General features: G+C 40.4%; 1 protein-coding gene across 6 annotated transcripts in view; it reads left to right on the plus strand.

Moving 5' to 3' along the window:
• Positions 1–24,708, plus strand: part of tub (TUB bipartite transcription factor) — a 337,531-nt gene that overhangs the window by 298,817 nt on the left and 14,006 nt on the right. For all 6 annotated transcript variants that reach the window (XM_073049509.1, XM_073049512.1, XM_073049510.1 and 3 more), the window contains 6 exons: positions 6,088–6,252; positions 9,181–9,302; positions 12,192–12,380; positions 13,310–13,422; positions 15,736–15,850; positions 23,566–23,664. In XM_073049509.1, coding sequence (XP_072905610.1) covers positions 6,088–6,252; positions 9,181–9,302; positions 12,192–12,380; positions 13,310–13,422; positions 15,736–15,850; positions 23,566–23,664 — 803 coding nt within the window. The remainder of the gene's footprint in view (positions 1–6,087; positions 6,253–9,180; positions 9,303–12,191; positions 12,381–13,309; positions 13,423–15,735; positions 15,851–23,565; positions 23,665–24,708) is intronic.

Below are 24,708 nucleotides of genomic sequence, written 5' to 3' on the forward strand. Positions count from 1 at the left end.
GAGGAACCGTGTACCCGCTTCCTCCTTTCTACAGTGGCATGCAAAAGTTTGGGCACCCCTGGTCAAAAATTTTGTTACTGTGAATAGTTAAGTGAATGGAACTGATCTCCAAAAGTCATAAAGTTAAAGATGAAACATTCTTTTCAACATTTTAAGTGAGATTAGTGTATTATTTTTGTTTTGTACAATTTTAGAGTGAAAAAAAGGAAAGGAGCGCTATGCAAAAGTTTGGGCACCCTAAGAGGTTTGAGCTCTCGGATAACTTTTACCAAGGTCTCAGACCTTAATTAGCTTGTTATGGCTATGACTTGTTCACAGTCATCGTTAGGAAAGGCCAGGTGATGCAAATTTCAAAGCTTTATAAATACCCTGACTCCTCAAACCTTGTCCCAACAATCAGCAGCCATGGGCTCCTCTAAGCAGCTACCTAGCATTCTAAAAATTAAAATAAATGATGCCCACAAAGCAGAAGGCTATAAGAAGATAACAAAGCATTTTCAGGTAGCCGTTTCCTCAGTTCATAATGTAATTAAGAAATGGCAGTTAACAGGAACGGTGAAGGTCAAGTTGAGGTCTGGAAGACCAAGAGAATTGTTCATAGGGTTGCTAGAAAAGCAAATCAAAACCCCCGTTAGACTGCAGAAGACCTTCAGGAAGATTTAGCAGACTCTGGAGTGGTGGTGCACTGTTCTACTGTGCAGCGACACCTGCACAATTATGACCTTCATGGAAGAGTCAACAGAAGAAAGCCTTTCCTGCGTTCTCACCACAAAATTAAGCATCAGAAGTTTGCAAAGGAACATCTAAAAAAAGCCAGATGCATTTTGGAAACAAGTCCTATGGACTGATGAAGTTAAAATAGAACTTTTTGGCTGCAATGAGCAAAGGTATGTTTGGAGTAAAAAGGATGCAGAATTTCATGAAAAGAACACCACTCCAATCGTTAAGCACGGGGGTGGATTGATCATGCTTTGGGCTTGTGTTGCAGCCAGTGGCACGGGGAACATTTCACTGGTAGAGGGAAGAATGAATTCAATTAAATACCAGCAAATTCTGGAAGCAAACATCACACTGTCTGTAAAAAAGCTGAAGATGGAAAGAGGATGGCTTCTACAACAGGATAACGATCCTAAACACACCTCAAAATCCACAATGGACTACCTCAAATGGCACAAGCTGAAGGTTTTGCCATGGCCCTCACAGTCCCCCGACTTAAACATCATCAAAAATCTGTGAATAAACCTCAAAAGAGCAGTGCATGCAAGATGGTCCAAGAATCTCACAAGAACTAAAAGCCTTTTGCAAGGAAGAATGGACGAAAATCCTCCAAACAAGAATTGAAATACTCTTGCTGGCTACAGAAAGCATTTACAAGCTGTGATACTTGCCAAAGCGGGTGTTACTAAGTACTGACCATGCAGGGTGCCCAAACTTTTGCTTTGGGCCCTTTTCCTTTTTTGTTATTTTGAAACTGTAAAAGATGGAAATAAAAAAGTAATCTTGCTTAAAATATTAAAGAAAAGTGTCATCTTTAACATTATGCCTTTTGGAAATCAGGTCATCTTTTACTCGCTTAGCTATTCACAGTAACAGAAATTTTGACCAGGGGTGCCCAAACTTTTGCACGCCACTGTATCTCTTCTGTTGTGGCATCCACTAGACTGTAAGCCTTCACATTCACATGGAATGATGATTCCCAGGAGTTCCTGTTGAAAACACTGCCAATGAACAATAGAGGTAATTTTGGCTCATATTTCCACCAACAGGACTAGCTGTTAGAGTCATGGTCAAAGTGTCAATCAGCACAAAAACAGGCTATAGCCCACCATGTTAATGCTTAGCCTTGCACCCGTCTATAGTACGTAGTTGCATTTACCTACATTATTTTGTGCTTCATTCCACCCTGTTCACACATTCTTCTCATTGACTGTTTCATTTCCAATCACCCTGCTCTCCCTGCTTCAGCCTGCATCTGGTTACAGTAATACATCCCTTGGTCAGCCGCCTTCACCCTGTCCATCCCTGCCTTTGATTCACTCAATGCGGTCTGAATCCATCCTAGTGCATTCCTTTCAAATTCGCATGAGCTCCGCCTTCCTTCTCCCTTTCAGTTACGCATCTAGTTTGCCAGACCCCCTCAGGATTCTCCTGCTGCTCTCTGTGTGCCTCTTCCTGGTGTCCGCTGCCTCTGTGCCCTCGTAGTTCACCCTCTCCTCGTTCTGCCTTCAATGCAAGCTGGTTAATGAGTCGCACGGCCTGGTGCACTGGATCACAAACGAGAAGATCTGCCAATGCTGGAAATCCGAGCGACACACACAAGATGCTGGAGGAACTCAGCAGGCCAGGCTTCATCTTTGGAGCCGAAACGTCGAGCGTACCCTTTTCCACAGATGCTGCCTGGCCTTCTGAGTTCCTCCAGCATCTAGTCTGGTGCACTGGATGTCGCGTCATTCGGCTTCGCCCTGCTTCGCCCTTTGGCCAATTAATGTTGCACATTTCACATGTATTACAACTATTTGCCTTACATAGTCCGCTAGGCCATCACCTTATCAGGACTGCACGCTGTGCTCTGCAGTCGCCTGAACTTCACCCACCCTTTTATCCTTTGAGGTCTGTGCGAGCTCCACCCCGCCGTGTCCACATACAGTTTGCCAGATTCCCCTCAGCATTATGCTGCTGCTCCATCTGCACTTCTTCCGTCTGCTCGGTGCCTCTGGGCTCGCAGTTTACTCTGCTGCCTCGCTTCTCCACGCTTCACTCTACCTGGCTCGTTGCCCCGCACTGCTTTGCATTTAATGCTGCACTTACGATTACCTTGCTGTCCCTGCTTTACCCAACAGCCGATTACAGTTCAATGTGCACTTGTTAGTGACCCCCATTGCTGTCTCCAATCCTGCTCTCAGTTCACGCTCCGTGGACCGCATCCGTTCTGTCGCTTCCTTTCGGGAGCACGGGGGCCCCAGCCTGCCTCTCCTTTTCAGGCCCACCCCCGTTTGTCAGCTCAACCCAGGTTTATCCTGCTCATTCCTCAGCGCTTCATAGTCTGCTCTGACTTCTCAGCTTGTTCATGTTGCACCGTACCGGTGCACTGGCTCATTGTCCTGCTTCTCATTGCATTTGGCCCCACTTCCGATTCCCCCGCTCTCCCTAATTCAGCCTTCAGCCAATTGTTGTACATTATTGTTGGTTTGTCGCCTTCTTCGCTCGGTCTAACCTTGCTCCTGGGCTGCCAGGCCTCCACCCTGCCTTCTCCTGACAGCTTGCTGGTTCAAGTAGTGGTGGCCACAGCTTCTTGCCATTAATTTGAGTGTTCAGACATGTCCCCCCACAAAAGCAGGGAACTCATTAATATTGAGCTGCTGAGGAAAAGTGTTAACTAACTCCCTGTGAAGCACTGACTGAGATTTCAAAGTGATTATGCAATCATTATTCAACGCTGATCAATTGTTTCAGATATTGTGGGCTATCTTACAGTATAACTTCAATTTCTTCTGGACCTGTGAGCACGACAGGCCTTTTTACAGAAATTGTCCGTTACCAAGTGGCATTAATGCACATCCCAACCACTTTCAGTTAAAAGGCAGGTTCAACATGTACTTTTGTGTTAATATTTCAAAAAAAGGAGATTAGTTCTTTTAACTGTGGTGAGAGTTGTCATAGTGAATCAATCCCACTGATTAAAGAACTGGAAGGCTATTCAATTGTTGAGCAATGACCTTTCCCTGCTTTCCTTTACAAAGAAATTTGAAACAGGGTAATTGTAGATGGCTTCTTTCAATCTGTGTTTATTAACAGACAGATATAGCATATATAACAATTAACTCCTTCCTTGACAGGAACTTTTAGTTTCATTTGAATATTTTTGACGATTGATTACATGTGATTTTTCTTCACTAATTAGAATGTTTCACAATGTGACTATATTGACTGATTTACTTTTATATCACTGTCTAAAGTGAACTAGAAGAATTTACAGAAGAGGTTGTATTAGTGATGAGTTTACTTAATTTTTTTTCTGAAGAATTATGTCTAATTGTATTCCTGGAAGGGAGAGCATAGACTAGTGACCTATTTCATCGTGGTAGTCTCCATTTAAATTCTGCAATTTTGAAAGCTCAGAGGTAATTTATCACCATACAGTAACTAGACAGAAAGCTATAATAGACCAGCCAACATCCACAAATGAGAAGTAATATAAATAATCTATCAGCACAATCGTCTGCAAGAATCAGACTGAAAGCAGTCATATTCATTTAAAAGCACAAAATTTAGTCCCTGCCAATTCCTGAGAATCTTCTGGTACTTTGTTTTTCTAAGAGGCTGCAGCATGCCGTTTTTACTGTGTTTGATTTTCATTTAAAGAAATATAAGATTAACCTTTTCTGACAGGCTCAAAAGAGCAACTAGATTATTTTCTACATTTCTTTCTTTTATATTTCCTTGTGACAGAGAAAAAGGCCATTCTGCCCATTGCATCTTTACTGCCTCACTAGCTATCCCATTTCCCTCACTGTAACATATTCTCTCTCACATGCCCATAATTTTAAATAATCAGAAACAGTGTCACTCAAAGGACATTATACAAAGGTATAGAAACGGTAACCTTTATCATCAGTATAATTACTTTCAATCACCACACTAAGGTTTTACAATCCCAGAATCAGAATCAGGTTATAAACTGAAAATCATCCAAGTTTACAGCAGGTGAATTTAAACCTAAGCTGATATAAAGACAAGTACTCTTTTGGAACATTACGTTATTAAAATTTCACCTGATTCTTTCCTCATTAAAAAGAGGAAGGGTTAAATCAGCATTTCATGTTGATGATTGGATTATCATAAAGGATAAAAGTTCCATTTTGCAAATTAGTATGATAAAATAGGGGTTACTTTATCAGTTAAGGAAATTAAATTTTACGTCATATTTAAGAGCCTGCAGTTCCTTTTTTTAACATATTTAAAATTAATGTGACCCTTTCCATGATTACTGACAGACCTTAAAATGAAATAGTCATTTAGCTGCAAATATTAGTCATCTTTAGATGGTTGAAGGAGCATGTAGTGGCAGGCAATTGTGTGATTTGGTGGACACAGTTTAGTGACTTTGTCAAAGGAAGAAGAATGAAAGATAACCCTTGATTTTATTAATGAAATAAATCGTTAGCTGGATATCCCTCATCCTTAGTTCATTAATGCCATCCATATTAGTTTTCTCATCCTTTGCCTGATCGAGGAAACTCAGTGGCACAGCATTGGAGGCTTGGGTTGAATCCTTACCTCAGGTGCTGTGAGGGTGGAGTTGTAGGCTTCTGGGTTACTTCCAAATCTCATGCGTGTGTGGGTTTGTGGGTTAATTTACCACTGTAAGTTGTCCATAGTGAGCAGGTGAGTGGTTGAATCAGAGGGGAATTCATGAGAAGGTGGGGAGAACTTAATAAAATGGGACTGATATAGGATATGCTCTTAATGGGGGTAAGTAGGGTTAGTACATATGTGTGGACATGCCAGCATGGATGTGTGGGCTAATAAGCTGTTTCTGTGCTGTACGTTATGACTGTAGCATGATGGTCAGCAGGACTCATTGGACTGACGGGCCTGTTCCCTTGCTGTCTCTCTCTATGTATCTCTGTCTTTCAGTAAGAATAATCAAATGATTTGGTGCAGCTAGATAAGGGAACGTGTCTTCTCTTGTAGAAGTAGTGGTGCATTTATCTCCAATATGCTTTCAGCCTAATTCTCTACCTCCATGTTTATCATAAATCCTGTACTCAGAGATATAAACAAATGTCTGGAGGAAGTCAATGGGTCAGGCAGCATTTCTGAAGGCAGAGGGGGCAGTCAGTGCGTTGTGAGACCAGCAGCTTGTTTTTTTGCTCCAGTTTATAGTATCTGCAGTGTCTTGAGTCTCCATTGTACTCAGAGTTATCCTTGATCAGCTTTCTTTGGAATATATCCATGTTGAACTGCAGTAATTAATTAGTTGTCTTTCTATCTTAGTTTTGATTTTCAGTGCTCATTTAACCTAAAATCGTGAAAATGAAGAAATATTTTGCTTTAATGTTTAATTCATCTCTTTTGACCCACCAGGAATCGATGGCCCAGCAGCTTTCCAGGATGATGTCCAGGAGGTGGGAAGTCAAGTTCAGATTCTCACTGTAGGTCAATCCAGCAATGAAGATGAGGATACTGACACAGCAGCCAGTGTGCAGCAGGCCACAAAGCAGGACCTTAGAGCAACAATGCAAAAGAAAGGTGAATTAATTCGTTTTGCTTGTCAAACGATAAACACAGAAAACTAGATATTGCTCTGAAACACGCTAACCCAATCTATTTTAGTCGGGGGGGGGGGGGAGCATTGTTTTGTGCTAAATTTCACTGTTGTTTGTATCTAGGAAGGGGGAGGGGATGTCATTGATGGGAATGCGAGGAAAATAAAATGGGATTAGTGTAGAGTTACTGGTGTTACTAGGTGAAGACTTGCTGAGTTGAAGGGCTTGTGGCAAACAGTCAGAAATCCACCTACTTAACTAGCATAATGTTTTCACTTTTATAGCTAGGAGAACAACTATTTAATAATGTTTGGAATACCACTAAGGACACAAACTAGAAACATAAAGGACATTTTCACACAAGAACTAAAAGGTTTTTTTTTGCAGAGGATGGTTCTGAATTCAATTCCAGTCCACCAAATTAAGCAGGTCATTACAAGTAAATATCACAAGATCAAATTCTGGGAATTTGTGTCATTAGGACACTTCAGTAGGAACCAAGTCCTGTCACTTGTTTAATTTCTTAAAGGTTCCCTCTTATATTTGTATTTTGAAATGGAGTCCTTGTCTGAACCTGTTTAGGATTAAATTACTCATTTTCTTTCAAGTGATAAATTTAAAGACATACGTTGTAAATACTATCTCCAACTTAGTCATTTCATAGAGGTCCCTGATGTTCTCCTTTGTGTCTGTACTCTCTTTCATACACACCTTCCTCAGGTCACCTGGCCTCAGAGCCTAGATTACTAGTTTCTGGGCCTAGACTTCCACAGGGAAAACACCTCCCAAATGATCAATGATGCTCAGACCTTTACTGAGACTTCCCAATCAGCATTGTCAGGTTCCGTTCCAGGATTTAGTTTCAGACTCCAGGATTGCCAGCTATCAAAAATTGACAAGTTGATCTTATTACAAAGTTCCCAATCCATCAAGTAGGTTTCCTGTTTCCATTACAATATGTATTGATTGGAATTATGTAGCAAAAATTCGATGCAACACAATCAAATATCTGATTGCTGCTATTTATTCTAATCCAACAACAATGTTTACAGTATTCAGACCTCCCAGCCCACTCTGTTACAGGTTCAGATGGATGCCTCAGGTTACTGGAACACTCAGGGGCAACTCACCATGCAGGACTTCCATTCCTGTTTACTAATGTGATTGTACCCCTCACCAAAAAGCCTTTTGCTGCTGCTGTTGTATTTTTACCCTTCTTGGACAAAGTATTGCTCTATTCTTAAAAGGAAATATGTTCCATTTATAAAAGTTTGAAAAAATTCAAAAGTAAATTAATAATGCATACGTATGCAACCTTGAAAGACATTTTCCTGCAGGAACACACAGGAAAATAAAGAAATAGAAAAGAATCCATGGAAAGAAATGTAGATAACAGAGACAGAGTTGTTGAAAGTCTACAGACTGTGAATCAGTTCAGCAGTGAAGCCACCCTCACCAGTCTGCGAGCCCAGTGGGTGTAGAGCAACAACTGTTCCTGAAGCTGGTGGCATGCAACTCTTGCACCTCCTGCCCAATGGTAGTAGCAAGAAGAGAGGGAGGTGGGTCAAACACAGCCAGACAGGACAGGCTCAGGTGGAAGATCTTGGTTGGATGGCGTGGTGAACATTGGTTTGTTTTCTACTGTCATGCCTCAACACTTTAATCCTCTTGAAGTCCGGCCCCATGCCCCCTCTTCAGCTGATGGCCATACCCGCATTCCTGAGAGTCATGTTCACCGAATCCTTCAGGAGATCATAAAATCACTAGTTCGTTTAGACATTTCTAGGGTACATTTCTTAAAAGGAAATTACAGGCTGCAGATTTACTGTATGTAGCTCTAGTAGAATATCAGCAAGAGTAACTACCAGATGGTGGAATGCTCAAACACAACAACCTCTCCTGGGTCAGACAAGGGTGTTTTTATCTTTTTTAAATGGCTTTTTTTATGATTACAAGACAATGCTGGACATTAAGAACTTCAAATACTGCAGGTCTTCCCCATCAGCAAGTTGGTTGTTGGTGGAGGAGCTGGATTTAATGCAGGCCTTGTTGCGGCCTGCTACCAAAAGGCATCAGAGCTGGTGCATGAAGACAATTGGCTTGGACGTTCTTCTTTTTGGACATTGGCAATGTTAGATACTGCAAGTCCGGGTGACTTGTGTATCGGTGAGACCAGAGACGGGGCAGCTGTGTGGCCTCGGTTGCAGCAAATGACGGGGCTTCATGCCGTGGACTTGCCTGCTGCAGCAGTCTAGGAGGTGAGACACCAGGAGCAGTGTGGTGGAGCATCCATACTGGATCGGGGACTGGTCCCTCTCGTCGGTGCTGCTCTCCTGTGTTTGCTCGGTGGAACACAAGCTGGATTGCATGCATCCATGCGGAGGCTTGTCTGTGGACTGCTGAGAACTGCTTGTTCTTGCTGACAACATCCATGCATCATCAATTTACAGGGCATGTCAGATAGGGATTTGGGCTCTATGTATATTTTTGTGTGACTGTATGTTTACTGTTTTAGATGTTCAACGTGTGCCTTTATGTTTTGACTGTTGGTACTGTGTTTTGTCCTGGAAGAATGCTGTATTGTTTGGCTGTATTCATGTATGGTTGAATGATAATTAAACTTGAATATCATTGACTGTGCTGTGGATACATACAGAACATTAAGCTTTAGGTTGAGCTTCTCTGAATTTTTCTGATTAGGATAATCTCTTTTTGAAGATTCTTGATACACCAAGAGTGCAAATTCATGAAACCTACCTTCAAACATTTGTATCTCTGGGATTAATCACACTCATAATAGAAGTTTAATCTTGTGTCTTAGAAGTGTTCCATTGTAGGTACAAGTTTTAAATATGGACTGTCTGGATGATTATGGAAGTTGATCATTAACAGATTTCCTTTCACTCAGCAGGCATTTCTAGTAGCATGAATTTTGATGAGGAAGAGGATGAAGAAGATGAAGTTAGCTCCAGCTCTTCCCAAGTGAATTGTAATACCAGGCCAGGCTCGGCTTCCAGTAAAAAATCCAATAAGGTGCGATTGCAAATAATTTCATTGTTGTTCAATGTTTATTGAGTGGTAAAGTGAAAGATTAAGGAAGCAGAATAATAATCTTCCTATTTCCAAGTTTTATTTTAGCTTCTTTATTACTTTGATAAATTGCTTTCCCCCACTTTGTTATCATTTTCAAATAAAAGCCTTTCCTTCCAGTAGTGAGTATTTGGGGAGTTTGCCAATTTAGTTTCTTCCATTCTGATCTCTGTAGAACTTAACAGCATGATAGCATGCTCTTTATATTAAACATAAGGATCCTAGTTGAAATAAAGTTGATTGCCAGAAATTGATAGTGGGAAATTGCCTCACATTCAACATAAATTATGAGCTGCACTCAGCAAACTTGCTGGTGCAGGGGCTGGAATTGGTGCAGCAGCTCAGTGAAATGTGTCTCATTTCTTCTGCCATGATTGCATCTCTCAGCTGACTAATTTGTGACAATCATCTACTTCATTCTAGTCCATTGCTGAAACTTCAAATCGCACCAAACGTTTTTCACTGCAATGAAATTCCCTTTTCTGAACTTCACCCACTTTAAAATAAGTCAAATCCAAGATTCATTATCAGGCTGAAATTAAACTTTTAATTTTTTGTAACTTATCCCAGTGCTTGCTCCATTATATAATCTTAAAACTATTCTTCAATGCACTAAAACTCCAAGAGGAAATGGAGCAGTACCAATCACTGTTTGTTGGTTTTCTGAGCTCTTTAATGTCTTTGACAGTATCGATTGAGAAGGACTGTGGAGAATCCTCTTCAAATTTGGCTATCTGGAATTGCTTTTCCCCATATTATATGTGATATTGGGTCCACAACAGGTCCTGTATCATTCCAGACATGAAATAAACAGGGCTGCAAAACTGCTCTGGCATTATTTTCAACTTTTCTAATTGCACTGTTGTAACTCACTTCTAACAAACTACCTGCTAGGACATCTCGGGTTTTGGAAACTATTTTACATCTGTCACTTCCACTCCAGAACTAATGTCACCTCAGCTTCAGTAATTAAGCTGCATTAGGCAACATTAATTTGCAGATGTGTTTGTCTGATCAAGGTCCAACTTGTCATTGATTTGTTCACTGTAGCCTAGGATTTCAACAAGTAAATCCTGTCTACCAACCTGTCCCTACCTCTCTATCAATAAAGATGCACAATAAGATCCTGGAAATGGTTGACTACTTCCTTATCACTGGTAATGCTTCTTAGCAAAGACAAACATTGATGATGGAATTTGTACCTGATACATTGTCTTTAGTGCATTAGCAATTCAACAATGCCTTTGGTCATCTGAAGAAAAGAGTGGTTGATGATCAGGATCTTAGTTCCGGTGTAAAGACTGTTGTCTGCTAGGCAGCAGTGATTTCTGCTCTCCTACCCACTTCAGAAACTTAGACTACATTAGGAACCTCACACCACTGGAGAGATACCAACCAATATTGACTCTGCAAAGGAGAATCAAATGGGATTAGTGTCGAATTAGTGTAACTGGATTAACAGTCAGCTTGCATTCAGTGCGTTGAAAGGCCTGTCTATGTTGTCTGACTTGATAACTCCATAATTAACTCAGCCCTGTGTTCACTGTGCAGTCACATCTAAATGCCCCCACTTATATCGCATAACAAAGTAATGTATCTACTGTATTCCATCTGACACATTTAGATCAGCCCAGCTTGCCAGCAGGAGGCTGGATGGTCCATGCCAGGGCCTGCAGAGCAGAAAAGTGGGCAAGAGTTGTCCCAACAAAAAATCTGTTGATGTTCATCTGATTCCATTATCTTAAATTCTGATGTCCTCTGAACTTTTGTGTTTGGCTTAAAGCTTTCCAAACCAAATCCATAGCAACAAAAATACTATTTTCCTAACATGGAGTGATCACCATCAGAGCACATCTCCCTTACTCATCCCTAGACAATGTAAGTACACATCAGAAGGATATGGGCATCACAGTGATGCAAGAATTTACTACCAAGCAACTCCAGTGACCTGGCTTCAGTCCTGACCTCCATGCTACCTATGTGGAGTTCTTTCTGTGACTACGATGGTTTTCTCTGGCCATTCTGGTTTCCTGCGCACATCGTAACAACGTGCTGGTTGAAAGGTTAATTGGCCATTGTGAATTGTACAGAGTGCATATGAATTGTAAAATTGATTGCAATATGGGGCGACAAAATGACACAGAAAATCAGTGGAGTAATGGGATTGCTCCATGAGCTAGTATACACTAGATAGGCTGAATGGCCCCCCTATGCCAGCTAGAAATTATATAGATGACTTAATTTTTGAAATATATCCCAACTTTTCTTTTTCTGAAAGTCCATTTATCTCTCATCTGGTGAAAAGGCAAGAAGACTTCAGTCCCCAATCTGCTTTGTCCTGTTAAGTGCAAGTATTATCAATAAGTATAATGTATCTTGATGTCAAATGATGGGAGTATTGATCATGTTTCTCTGTTAAAATGTGTGTACTCACCACACATCTATTGACTGGTTGCATCACGGTCTGGTATGGAAACACCAATGCCCTTGAGTAGAAAAGCCTACAAAAATTAGGCTTCACTTGTCCCATTACTGAACTGTTCCCACAGCCTATGGAGTCACTTTCAAGGACTCTTCATCTCATGTTCTTGCTATTTATTGCTTATTTATTTATTTATAAATATTATTTATCTTTGTATTTCTGCAGTTTGTTGTCTTTAGCACATCTGTTGGTTGCCTGTCCCATTGGGTGTGGTCTTTCACTGATTCTACTGTATTGTGTTTCTTGTATTTACTGTGAATGCCTGCAAGAAAATGAATTTCAAATTTTATATGGTGACATATATTACTTTGATGAAAAAAATTAACTTTGAACTTATTTCCGTTTTCTAGGAAGCTGCCTCTGTCTCAACCCCTCCTACTGATTCTCTAGTAAATGTGGACGACCTCGAGGAGTTTGGGGTGAAACCAGCTCCACAAGGGATCACCATTAAGTGCCGAATCACAAGGGATAAAAAGGGGATGGACCGTGGAATGTACCCTACCTACTACCTCCACTTGGAAAGGGATGATGGCAAGAAGGTTGGTAAACAATTTAGACACAAAACATTATATTCTGGGTTCAACATAGAAGAAGATCAGAAAAACTGCCATGTGCAGACTAAAATGCTCAGGAATGTTTAAATTCCTATTTATGAATACTATACTCAATCTGGTGCACTCCCAATGAAGAATCAAACTGTTCTTCAAGACCCATGAATATTGGCTTCTAAGGAAAGTGCTAACTGAGTAGGTGCCCTTCCAGATAATTCCGATTTAAATTGTTGCCCTCATAAAATAATAGTCTTCCGCTAGTAAGTGGTGGAGCCTTCATGTCCATATGAGTCCAGTGGGAGATGGACTCGACTGTGAGATTCAATGTTTCCAATAGTGGGGGCCGAATGAGCAGCAACAAAGTAAAACCATGTATTCGGATCACATTCGGGTTCCATCTGTGGGTCGATTTTGGGATTATATTCAGGATCACATTCCTACTTGAGATCACCAGCACCATACCAAAAATCTTTTCATGTATAATACATCTGATGCTGGGAAACTGCTGAATATTATTAAAACATTTTCAAAGAGTAATAGAAATGATAAAACACTTAAACACACTTAATTAAATTTCACAACCATTCACCTCCATTGAAATGAATAGTTAAGAATTCACAGTTTGATTATGAAGATCCCCATTGAAACATTCTGCACCTTTGTGAGCCCAAAGAGGAGTCTAACTTTAGAACAATGTGAATAGCTGGTGCCTAATTTTGGACTTTGGTGTTTGCCAGGCTTTTCTTGCAAAATCCAGGCCATTTTAAGGGATAGATTATATTTGACCTTTAGACTTGCGGTGGTAGAGATACACAACTTTAATTAAGTTGTTGAAGATGTTTGAACTGAAAGATTTATTGCCACTTTGTTTTATTGTTATTTTCCTCTGTACCTTTAACGGTACCTTTTCTCTTCAGGTCTTCTTATTGGCAGGAAGAAAGAGGAAGAAGAGCAAGACATCAAATTACCTCATCTCTATAGACCCCACTGACCTATCACGTGGTGGAGAGAGCTTTATTGGCAAACTCAGGTATCCCATTGTCATGATTAACAACCTGCTGGTGAATTCGGTCTTAAAGACTTAACAGTGTTAGAAGAAAGCACTTCATTTAAAACAGAATTTCATGCCTACAAGATGCAATAAATTTTTAATAATCGGGACCACATTAGATAGTGCTATAACTCAACAAGTGAGATGTACTGTATTTGACTAGTACAAGATGAAAACCTTTTAGGTAAAGGAGAAAAAGAATTGGATGAGTGGTACTGGCTAAAACTGGAGTTATTTTGGCTGAGCATTATATGACGGTACCAGTGCTTCCACTCAGGCAGCATTGACCTTTAACACCTGGCATCTGTGCTGCATCCAATCTCCCTGCTGGGGCTGTCAATACAATTGCACTCTCCAAGCTGGGAGATTGATCTCAGCGCTTCTTGTAGTGCAGGCAGTAAATATAGCACTAATGCTCTAGATGTAAATAATTTCCAAAGTTTTACTTCAATTTCAATCCGTCGGTCATTCATGAAGAGAAGCGCATGCTGGACAATGGTTGCACAAGGGAGCATTTTGTCAAGATATAACTGAAGGTTATTTCAATACAACTCAATATTTATACCTACCACAGACAATGAGGCCAAAAGTAGGTACAATGTCCTAAAAATCACATTAATTTGAAATTTTCAGCACTGATGGGCTTTGTTCAGTGACTTAATTTGAAGTAGATATAGAACGAAATGCTATGCTGTTGTGACATATTTTACAATGACAATAAAAGCAATGCAGGGAGTTTCAAACATGCATGGAGCTGCTTTTGTTCTTCTACTACATTAAAATTTACTTGCTAGAAATTTTCCTTCTCTCTTCTCTTTTTGTGCTCTTCGCCTCCCCTTTAGTTCTATATGCCTGTATTAGTCTGTGTACTTCCTCACAGATCCATTAATCTGTGACATCTCACAACTGGAATTTGGTACAGTGACACCTGCAGGCAACCTCCGGCATGTACAGAAGTGGAAGGCATCAGTAAGCAGGGTTTGATCATAGCCAATGGAACTTCGGACTTTCAAATGTATTAGCAAGGATGTATATGTCACCATACGTCACTGGAGATTCATTTTCTTCCAGGCATTCACAGTGTAACAAAGAAATACAATAGAATTACCAAAAAAAAACATACACAAAGAATGGCAAACAACCAACGTGCAAAAGAATAATCTGTGCAAATACACAACTATTTTACACGCATGTACATGACCACATACTCAGCAAGAACATTTTGGTAAGGATGATCTGTCTTTTCAACAGTTCATCTAGATGTTCTTAAACACATTTAGGGCAATTACAGGTTGCTTACATGTTCCATAATTCTCAACTATTATAACTCCCCTATAGCTCCCATTCTCTGTGCGCACATGTCTAAACTATCTTCACATCTACTGATTTTGAGCTGGAACTTTGAGAAAGTCAATCAGCATATTAGCATTGCTCCCCTTTCCCCTGATGTTGAGCTATGAAGCTGCCTAGTGGTGCCTGTTCCATGAAACTTAGGTAACCTGATTACGGTCTCGTTTTAAAAGACCAAAGGGGAATAATTTCTTGAGATTATCAGGTTCTTAGTGCCTTGCAATATTCCTTGAGTTTTGCCAACTTCTCAAGAAAGTCCAGAGTGGTATTTTGTAATTAGATTAGATTAGATTGAACTTCATTGTCATTATGCCGAGTACAGATACAAAGCCAATGAAAAGCAATTAGCATCTAACCAGAAGTGCAAAAGGATAGTGTTATTTACAAAATAACTGCAAATAAAAAGTAAGTGCTACAGCACCCAAATATAAAAGTACTGAGACAGTACAATACGGGTGCAATACTGCTTAGTGCCGTGATGTGAGGTTCAGCAGGGTCACAGCCTCAGGGAAGAAGCTCTTCCTGTGCCTGCTGGTGCGGGAGCGGAGGCTCCTGTAGCGCCTACCAGATGGGAGGAGAGTAAAAAGTCCATGGTTAGGGTGAGATGCATCCTTGATAATGCTTTTCGCCCTGCCCAGGCAGCGTTTATGGTAAATGTTCTCAATGGTGGGCAATTGGGTGCCGAAAATGGCTAGGTGTGAATAATCTTGATCAAATTCCCGCTAGCATTGAAGCAACACATTTGATCTTAGTCGATTTCAAAAACTTACCAGGACTCACCCCTTAGTGACTGTGAAGCAAATGAAAACCTACATAATGGGCAGTTCCTACATGGGAATAATGTTGCTAGCCATAAAATTTACATCATGGGGGAAAATGCTGTTAATTTGCATGATAACGCAATATATCCATTAAGTATGTCTTTATGAATTTATATTGCAGATCAAATCTCATGGGTACCAAGTTTACAGTGTATGATAATGGAGTGAATCCAGAAAAAGGAACTTCAAGCTTAGATGCATGTAATTTGCGTCAAGAGCTAGCCGCCATATGTTACGTGAGTACTGTGTTCGGAAAGAATTTTGTAATTACTTTAAACCTGCAGCCAAATTTCCATCCCCTGGTCTTAAAGGCAATGCTTGAAAGTATTCAGACTAAAATGTGACTGCACCCAAACAACAAAGTCATACAGCACAGATGAAAACACTTGAATTTTGATGCAGGATTAGCTTTTGATTTATCCACTACCTCATGATCATGAGAATGCAAGAACAAATGTGTACAGTATGTTTGGAGTGAAGTCTTTTCATTCCCTAAGAGAAAACATTAAACGTTTTTGACCCTTGCTGTTTCCATCTGACAATTCCGACAAATAAAACTAAAAATCATCTTTACTTCCCTTACTGTTACTTCAAAGCTAGTCTGAATGAAGACAGTGAAGTATGATGCAATTTAGCAGCCTGTGTAAGTTCTGGTTTTATTCTTGGTATAGACAGAAGGACTTTGCACTTTTGTATGAGGAACATAATCTAGTCATTTGCTCTTGGCATAAAGATGGTAGACTTGGAAAGCAGGTTTGCGGCATGGTCAGACAGGTAACGAGTGCAAATTAATGTGTTACTGGAAGGATACAAAAAGATTTGAAATAAAATAATTTGAAATTCGCTAAAAGTATTAATGTTGATAAAGTCTGAATTGAAAGAAAGACTAGTGGGGGTAGCCTCTTATACATTTTGTACATTGGCTTTAAGTAGAGGTGAAAGGGAATAATAACCATTTTACTGGCCGGGCCAAGGCAAGGATAGCATTATTTGTCACATGTACATTGAAACCTACAGTGAAATTTTGCGTCAATGACCAGTGCAGTCTGAAGATGTACTGGGCGCAGTTCATAAGTATCACACTGCTTCTGGCACTAACGTAGCATGCCCAAAGCTTACTAACCCTAAAATGTACATCTTTGGGGGGTGGAAGAAAGCCGGAGCATCCGAGTAGATCCACTCGGTCACAGAGAGAACATACAAACACTTTACAGGCTGTGGTGGGAATCGAACCCTGAACGCTGGCACCTTAAAGCATAACACTAACCACTAAGCTTTTGTGCCGTTCATCTGAGGGGGATGTAAAGCCTAATAGATATATAATATCATCTGTCATAGAGAGGAGTTTGAGAATCAAGGATGGTTTTAGCTGGACCAGGGTAGGATGAGCAGGTATGTAATCAAAGAGCAGCTCTTAAAGTGGCAATATTCAGTGCAATCTACGGCTACAAGAAGAGGCTCTCAGGTGGAAAGGCTGAATCAGAGGCAGAAGGCACCAGATAACATGATTAGTGAGGCGGACATTGAGGGAAAGACATTGAAATGGTTGAAACACCACTGAAAGACTGAAGGCAGACTAAAATCAAAACACTGAAAACTTGAAGCAAAGACAGAAAATGCTGGAGATACCCCGAAGGTCAGGCAGTAGCAATGGAGAGATAAATAGAGTTAATGGTGCAGTTCTGTGAGATCTCAATGGAAAGAGATCTTACCAATGAAACACTCTGGTGCTGTCCGCTGCATAAGTCTAGGGAAGCGTGTGAAATTGAGGTGCAAGCCCAAACTGATACCCCCTGCTTGTGTGGATGCTGCGTGATGTGTTACCCTGTTACAAATCAGTACCGCAAAATAACAGACAGTACACCCCACATAGTTAAACAATTTCACTCTATAATTCTTAATTTGACTAAAGAAAAAGCAAAAGAAAGAAAAGGTCCTATTTTAATGAACAGTCTAACGTGTACAAGTTGGAGCTCACGGTTTCCACTTTGCCGATCCTCCTTCAATCACCCCAGCCGTCCTCGGATCATGGCTCCACTCTGGGTCGTGTCCTACGACCTCTTCTCTCCGGCGTCTTCTCCCTTCATCTCCTGCCGAACCAAAGACCCAGCTCACATACCGGTGTCAGGCATATAACACGAAAAGCACACTCCCTTCATTGGACGACTCACATTCCAAAGCACCCATTATCTAACCATAACCCAAACACTGCTTCTACAGAAAGACCGTTTTGTTAGCAGTGAAACCTTTGCCAGGGTATTGCAACAAGAATATTCACAGGTGAAGAACCCATGGTTCTGTTACTAATAACAACTTGGTGAAAACTGTCCCTTAACTTGCAATCAAACAGTCCTCTTTGATGTTAAGACCCTTGGCTTCAATAAAGATCTATAAGATTCTTCAGCATAAATCCTCTCCAATCCTACAGCAGCATGATCAACTATACATTGCATGCCATTTGACGTCACTGCTGATCTATGGATCAGTGCAACACCAGACTGAGAATCCCAATGCAGTTTTACAGTTTGCACAATGGTACTGGTCATATACTGCAGTCGATTTTTCGGCTTCAAATCCATCACTACTTAATTAAGTTTCTTGGACGACTTATTTTTAATATGGAAAATCAGGAACTATCAATTTATAATAGCCATAAAGAAAGAGAGAAGAAAGATGAAGAGTAATCATTTTATTAAAAAAATTTGAAATAGTTTGCTCAAAATGAATATAGACTGTCAGAACTCTTATAGAGTCACAGAGCACTACTACAACAAAGAAGCAGCCCCTTTGGCACATCTAATCTTAGAGGAATTATTATTCTACCTAGTCCCATCGACCTATTCCTGGACCAAAGCCATCCATGTCCGTCCCATCTATGTACTTATTCAAACCTCTCTGAAGTATTGCAGTTGAACCCGCATCCGCCTCTTCTACTGGAAGCTCATTCCACACTCTAATCACCCTCTGAATGAAGATATTTTCCCTCAGGTGCCTTCAATATATCGCCTTTCACCCTTAACCCATGGCCTCCAGTTCTGGTCTTACCCAAATGCAGTGAAAAAGACTGCTGTATTAACCCTATCTATATCCTTTATAATTTTGTGTACCTCTATTAGATCTCCTCTCATTTTCCCACACCCCATGGAAGAAAGTCCTAATCTGTTCAACCTTTCTCTATAACTCAGGTCCTCATGTCCCAGCAACATCCTTGTAAATTTTCTCTGTACTCTTTCAATCTTATTGATAACTTTCCTGTACATAGGTGACCAGAACTATGCATGATACTCCACATCTGGTCCCACCAACATCTTATACAACTTCAACAAAACATCACAACTCCTGTACTCAATACTTTGATTTGTGAACGCCAAAGTGCCAAAAGCTCTCTTTTTGACCCTATCTACCAGTGAAGCCACTTTCAACAAATTATGGATCTGTTTTCTCAGATGCCTTTGTTCTATTGCACTCCTCACTGCCCTACCATTAACAGTGTAAGTCCTATCCTAGTTTGTCTTGCCAAAGTGCAACACTTCACAATGGTCTACATTAAACTCCATCTGCCATTTTTCAGCCCATTTTTCCAGCTGGTTTTGATAGTCTTCCTTGCTGTCCACTACACCCCCAATCTTGGTGTGATCCCAAAATTTGCTGATTTCTGCGGCTCACTGGTAGTCATGGGCCGCCAGTCAGAGAGCAACCATTTACATAACTCTCTGGCTTCTCCTGCTAAACCAATGTCGAATCCAATTTACTACTTCACCTTGAGTGCCAAGTGCCTGAACCTTTTTGGCCACCATCCCATATGGGACCTTGTTAAAGGCCTTGATAGAATCCATGTAGATAATGTCCACTGCCTTCATGAACAATTCCTGGTAACATCCTCGAAATCTGTAAGATTGGTTGGACATGATCTACCACACACAAAGCAATGTTGGCTATTCAAATTCGTATATATTAGTCCTGATGAATGGTTTCGGTCCAAAACGTCGACTGTTTACTCTTTTCCATAGATGCTGTCTGGCCTGCTGAGCTCTTCCAGCATTTTGTGTGTGTTACTTGGATTTCCAGCATCTGCAGATTTTCTCATATTGTGTACGTATATATCCTGTTCCTTGGCATACCTTCCAATAACTTACCCACTACTGATGTCAGGCCCACTGGCCTTTAATTTCCTTGCTTATTCTTAGAGTCTTGCACAACAGAACAACAATATTGATCGTCCAATCCTCCTGGTCAAACTCTAGGGACTTTAACACTTTAATTTGCCTCAATACAGCAATCAACTCCTCTTCTGTAATCTGTATATGGTCCGTGACCTCACTATAGTTTTGCCTGAGTTCTATAAACTCTGTGAACGTCTCCTAAGTAAATACAGATGCAAAAAAAAACCATTTAAGATCTTCTTCATCTCTTTCAGCTCCATGCAATGGTTACCACACTGAAGTTCAAGTGATGTTCAAATTTTGTCCCTTGCTATCCTTTTACTCTTAATATGCCTGTAGAAGCCCTTTGGGAATCTCCTTTGCCTTGTCTACCAGAGCAATCTTGTGCCTTCTTTTAGCCATCCTAATTTCCCTCTTAAGTGTCCCCTTGCTCTTCAAGCACCTATTTATTCCTTATGGCTGTACACCTCCTTCTTCTTCTTAACCAGGGCCTCAATATCCCTTAAAAACCAAGGTTCCCTAAACCTGCTAGCCTTGCCTTTTATTCTAATAGGAACATGCAAACTCTGTACTTCAAATTTCACTTTCGAGGTCTCCCTCTTAACAAGCATTAATTTGCCAGAAAACAAACTATCCCAATTGACACTTGTCAAATCCTTTCTGATGTCATCAAAATTGGCCGTTCTCCAATTTACCAGATCTCAACCCAACCCAGTCCTATCCTTTTTCTTAATTATCTTGAAATTAATGGAATTAATGATCACAAGAAACAAAGTGATCCTTTCCGCACACTACACACAGCTCTGTCTCACTGCAAACTTGCTGATGTTAGTAAAATCTCATTAATGTGGTCAACCCTGTTTTAATCCTCAGTTCCACCCATATAACCTCACTAGATGAGCCCTCGAATCTGTCCTGACTGAGCATGACTTTCCCTGACTAGTAGCCACCGCACCCCCTCTATCATGTCTAAAACAATGGAAGCCCAGAACACTGAGCTACCAAACCTTCTCCCCCTGCAACAAATCTCACTAATGGCCACAAAGTCACAATTCCACTTGCTGATCCATGTTCTAAGCTCATCTGCTTTACCTACAATATTCCTTGCATTGAGTTAGATGTAACACAGAACTTTAGTCTCACCTAGCTCAACCTTTCAGTTCCTGTCTTTGTATGTAGGCTTAACATGCACAACCATTCTGCTAGTTGCCCTGACACTCTGGTTCCAATGCCCTTGTAACTCCAGTTTAAATCTTCACCCCTACCCTGCTGAAGCAGCGCTAGTAAACCTTCCTGTTAGGAGATTGGTTCCCCTTCCAGTTGTACTATTTCTACAAGCCCATTTTCTGTGGAAAAATGCCCAATGATCCAAAAATCTGAAACCCCCAACCCTTCTCCTCCACCATCTCCTTAGCCACATGTTAAACTGTATTATTGTCCTATTTCTAGCCTCACTAGCACATGGCATGTGTAGCAGTCCTGAGGTCACCAGTTTAGAGGTCCTGTCCTTTAACTTGCCACCTATGTACCTGAACTCACTCTACAGGACCTCGACATCCATTCTGCCTATGTTATTGCTACTGACCTGAACCAAGGCCTATAGTTGCTCCCCCTCCTCCTTAAGAATGCTATGGAATTGATTCAAGACATCACTAATCCTGACACCTGGGAGGCAACACACCTTCCAGGAATCTTGTTCTCATCCACAGGACCTCCTGTCTGTTCCATTAGCCAATGAATCCCCAGTCAGTGCTGTGCCTCTCCCCCCCACCCCTGCCTTTCCTTCTGAGTCCCAGAGCCAGGCAGTGCCAGAGGCCTGACTACTATGTCTTTCCTCTGTGAGGTCATTCCCACCAACATTATCCATAACAATATACTTTTTATTGAGGGCCTGTCTGCTTTCCCTCTTTTGATGGTCATGCAGTTAGCTATGTCCTGCACCTTAGATGATCCTGAATAATTCAGAGTTCATCCAGCTCCAGCTCCAACGTTCAAAGAAAAATAAATACTTCAAGCTGAGATGGATATTAACACCCAGCAGGGAGATGGGAATAATCTCAGATTTTTCAGATAAAGAGTTGAGGTTGTTCACAATTTGGCCTCTTTCTGTGATGCTGTAATGGAAATCTGCAGCCTGCGATATCTTGTACAAGATCAGCTGTCTAAAGAATTTGGCTTTGATGAGAAAAGTTAGATTGGATTTTACAGTAATGCTAACTGGCAAGTTATCAGGTCCTTTGTTGCTTTCTTTTGAAATGTTTTACTTCATGAACTAAATATAGATAATTGGAAATTAAAAACTTACATGTATTTAGCTATTAACAGTTATTGTTCATCAGGTGTTTAATTCCACATTAATTTGGAAGAAGATATATTCTGTATCTCCTTCCCAGAACATCTTCAGGGAGTGGAGTCTCAGAAAGGCAGTGTCCATTTTTAAGGACCTTCATCACCCAGGACATGCCCTTTTCTCACTGTTACCATCAGGTAGGAGGTACAGAAGCCTGAAGGCACACACTCAGTGATTCAGAAACAGTTTCTTCCCCTCTGCCACACAATTCCTAAATAGACATTGAATCCTTGGACACTACCTCACTTCTTTAATACATATTATTTCTGTTTTTGCATGATTTTAATATATTCAAAGTATGTATACTGTAATTGATTTACTTATTCATTTATTATTATTTTCTTCTTCTGTATTATGTGTTGCATTGAACTGCTGCTGCTAAGTTAACAAATTTCCCGACACATGCCGGTGATAATAAACCTGATTCTGATTCTGAATGTGACACTCAGTGTTAGTTTGCTTGCATGCATCTATTGAGCTATACTACAAGGGAGTCAAGTGGTACAGGGAAGAGGTTAAATGAGGTGTTGGGCCTGAGATTAATTCTGTCATGATCTTATTAAAGGGCAGAGCACATTCATGGGGCCCATTTGTTCCTCCTGCTCGTACTTCTGTTGTTTACTAAGCTTCATTAATTATACTGCAGGTGCAAATCAATGCATTTTAATAGGTTTTCTAACAATTGCCTTGCCTCTGTACTAGAACACTCTTTCACATCCACATCACAGTAGAAATTAGAAAGGTTCTGCTTCAGCATGAAGCCTGAATTTGGTTCCTTGATTTGTGACAAAGACTATTGCTGGTGTTTGAATTAGAAGGATTTAAATGTTGATATATTCCCCCCCCCCCCCCCCCCCCCCGCACAGCTGCCACCATTATCACCGTTATTTCAAGGTCCTTTCCCGCAGAAGATGATAGTAGGCTTACAATTAAATACTCTAAATTTAGGAAATTTTTTTAAAGAAATTAATTGAATAGGAGATTTGATTTGGTACATTAAAATATATAATCATGGATCAAGTTAGCATAGATTTATAAGCATAATTTAATTGTGTAGTAACATTGATGTGGACTCAATGCCCCAGACTTGCACTAGAGAGACTCCTAGACAAGAAGGAGCACTAGACAAGCCATTTTGTGATGAGCTTCTCTGGACTTTTTATCTAAAATCAATCTGAAAAGTACTTCTTGGTCACTTACTGATTGCCTCGGCTCTTCATTTGCATGTTTCTTACTTGTTAATATTTATTCTAATTACCACCAGCTTGAAAAACATGGCCACTGTCTGCAAAGTTTCTCTTCCTTAATGAGTGGCTGTAAAGTGATATTAATCTAATAAAGATGATTGATGAAAATTTCATAAAGACTCGATTTTGTACATTTGTAATGGTTATTTATATGTATAAGAAGTGATTTTTTTTTCTATTCTTCCCCTTAGGAAACAAACGTTCTGGGTTTCAAGGGACCTCGGAAGATGAGTGTAATCATTCCTGGCATGAATATGGATCATGAAAGAGTTTCCATTAGGCCTCGCAATGTAAGTTGCAATGCATTAACAACATTAGCCAGTGCCATTTTGAGGTCACAAAGAGTGACTCGCATGCCAGGTGAACAGCAAATTTACCCTCAGCATTACTAAGTTTTCCTGAGACTGAAACTAGATTAAGGACCAGGACCAGACAAGCTTGGGGAAAGTAGTTTGATTTTCACAGTTTGCTCTGCTAAAAAGCAACAGTTCTCAGAGACCTAGTCATTAATAGTATTACAGCAAGAGACAGCGAGACAAATGGGAAAAAATAGACTTATTTTAAAAACAGCAGTATTCTTATTGCTTGGCTTGATCAGAGAAATATGAAGAATATTCTGGGCAAACCAAAAATTACATGTAGCTACTGTGCAAGTCTTAACATAGATTTCTGGGGTTACTAAGGAAATCAGGAATAAAGAGCGAGAGAGGTTAAAGATATTTGATGGGTTTGAGGGGGAGATAAAGGATTTTGCATTGAAGGTTTTTAGATCAAGAGATCCATCAGCCAAAGATATCATGAGGATCATACTGACAAAAGAAAGGTTAATGATTGCAATAGGGGATTTTGAAGTGAATAGGGTCATGTAATGATTTCATGTGCAGCATGTGGTCTCCTCCTGTGCTACAGTTTTTTTCACTCTGTAAAATATTCTTTTATGCTGCAGCAGAGGGTGGTACACAAATAAAGCTTCTGAACTGCCTTAAGATGTTGTATAAGAAGAACTGTTTCTTGCACTCAGTTTGTTCGGTGCAGGTAAATTAATGTGTAACATTCAAGAACAAAATAACCCGAGGGTCCCAGTTCACCTTCACACAGATGCTAAGACCAAGCCGCACACCAAGGAGATCAGATCTTTTGAAAGTGCATAAACCGGACAAACGGACCTCAACCTGTGCAGGGAAACCTGCAGAGTTGACATTTACTGTGGTGGTGTACCTGTGATTTTGTTAATAGTAGTTGTCATTTCTACAATTGTTTTAACAACTTGGATACGCTTTATTTACATGAAATATTTCCATTTAGGGACAAGTAATATCATTGGATGCAAACTG

This window comes from Hemitrygon akajei, chromosome 6 (genome assembly GCF_048418815.1).
Source record: "Hemitrygon akajei chromosome 6, sHemAka1.3, whole genome shotgun sequence".
In the NCBI taxonomy this organism is placed as follows: domain Eukaryota; kingdom Metazoa; phylum Chordata; class Chondrichthyes; order Myliobatiformes; family Dasyatidae; genus Hemitrygon; species Hemitrygon akajei.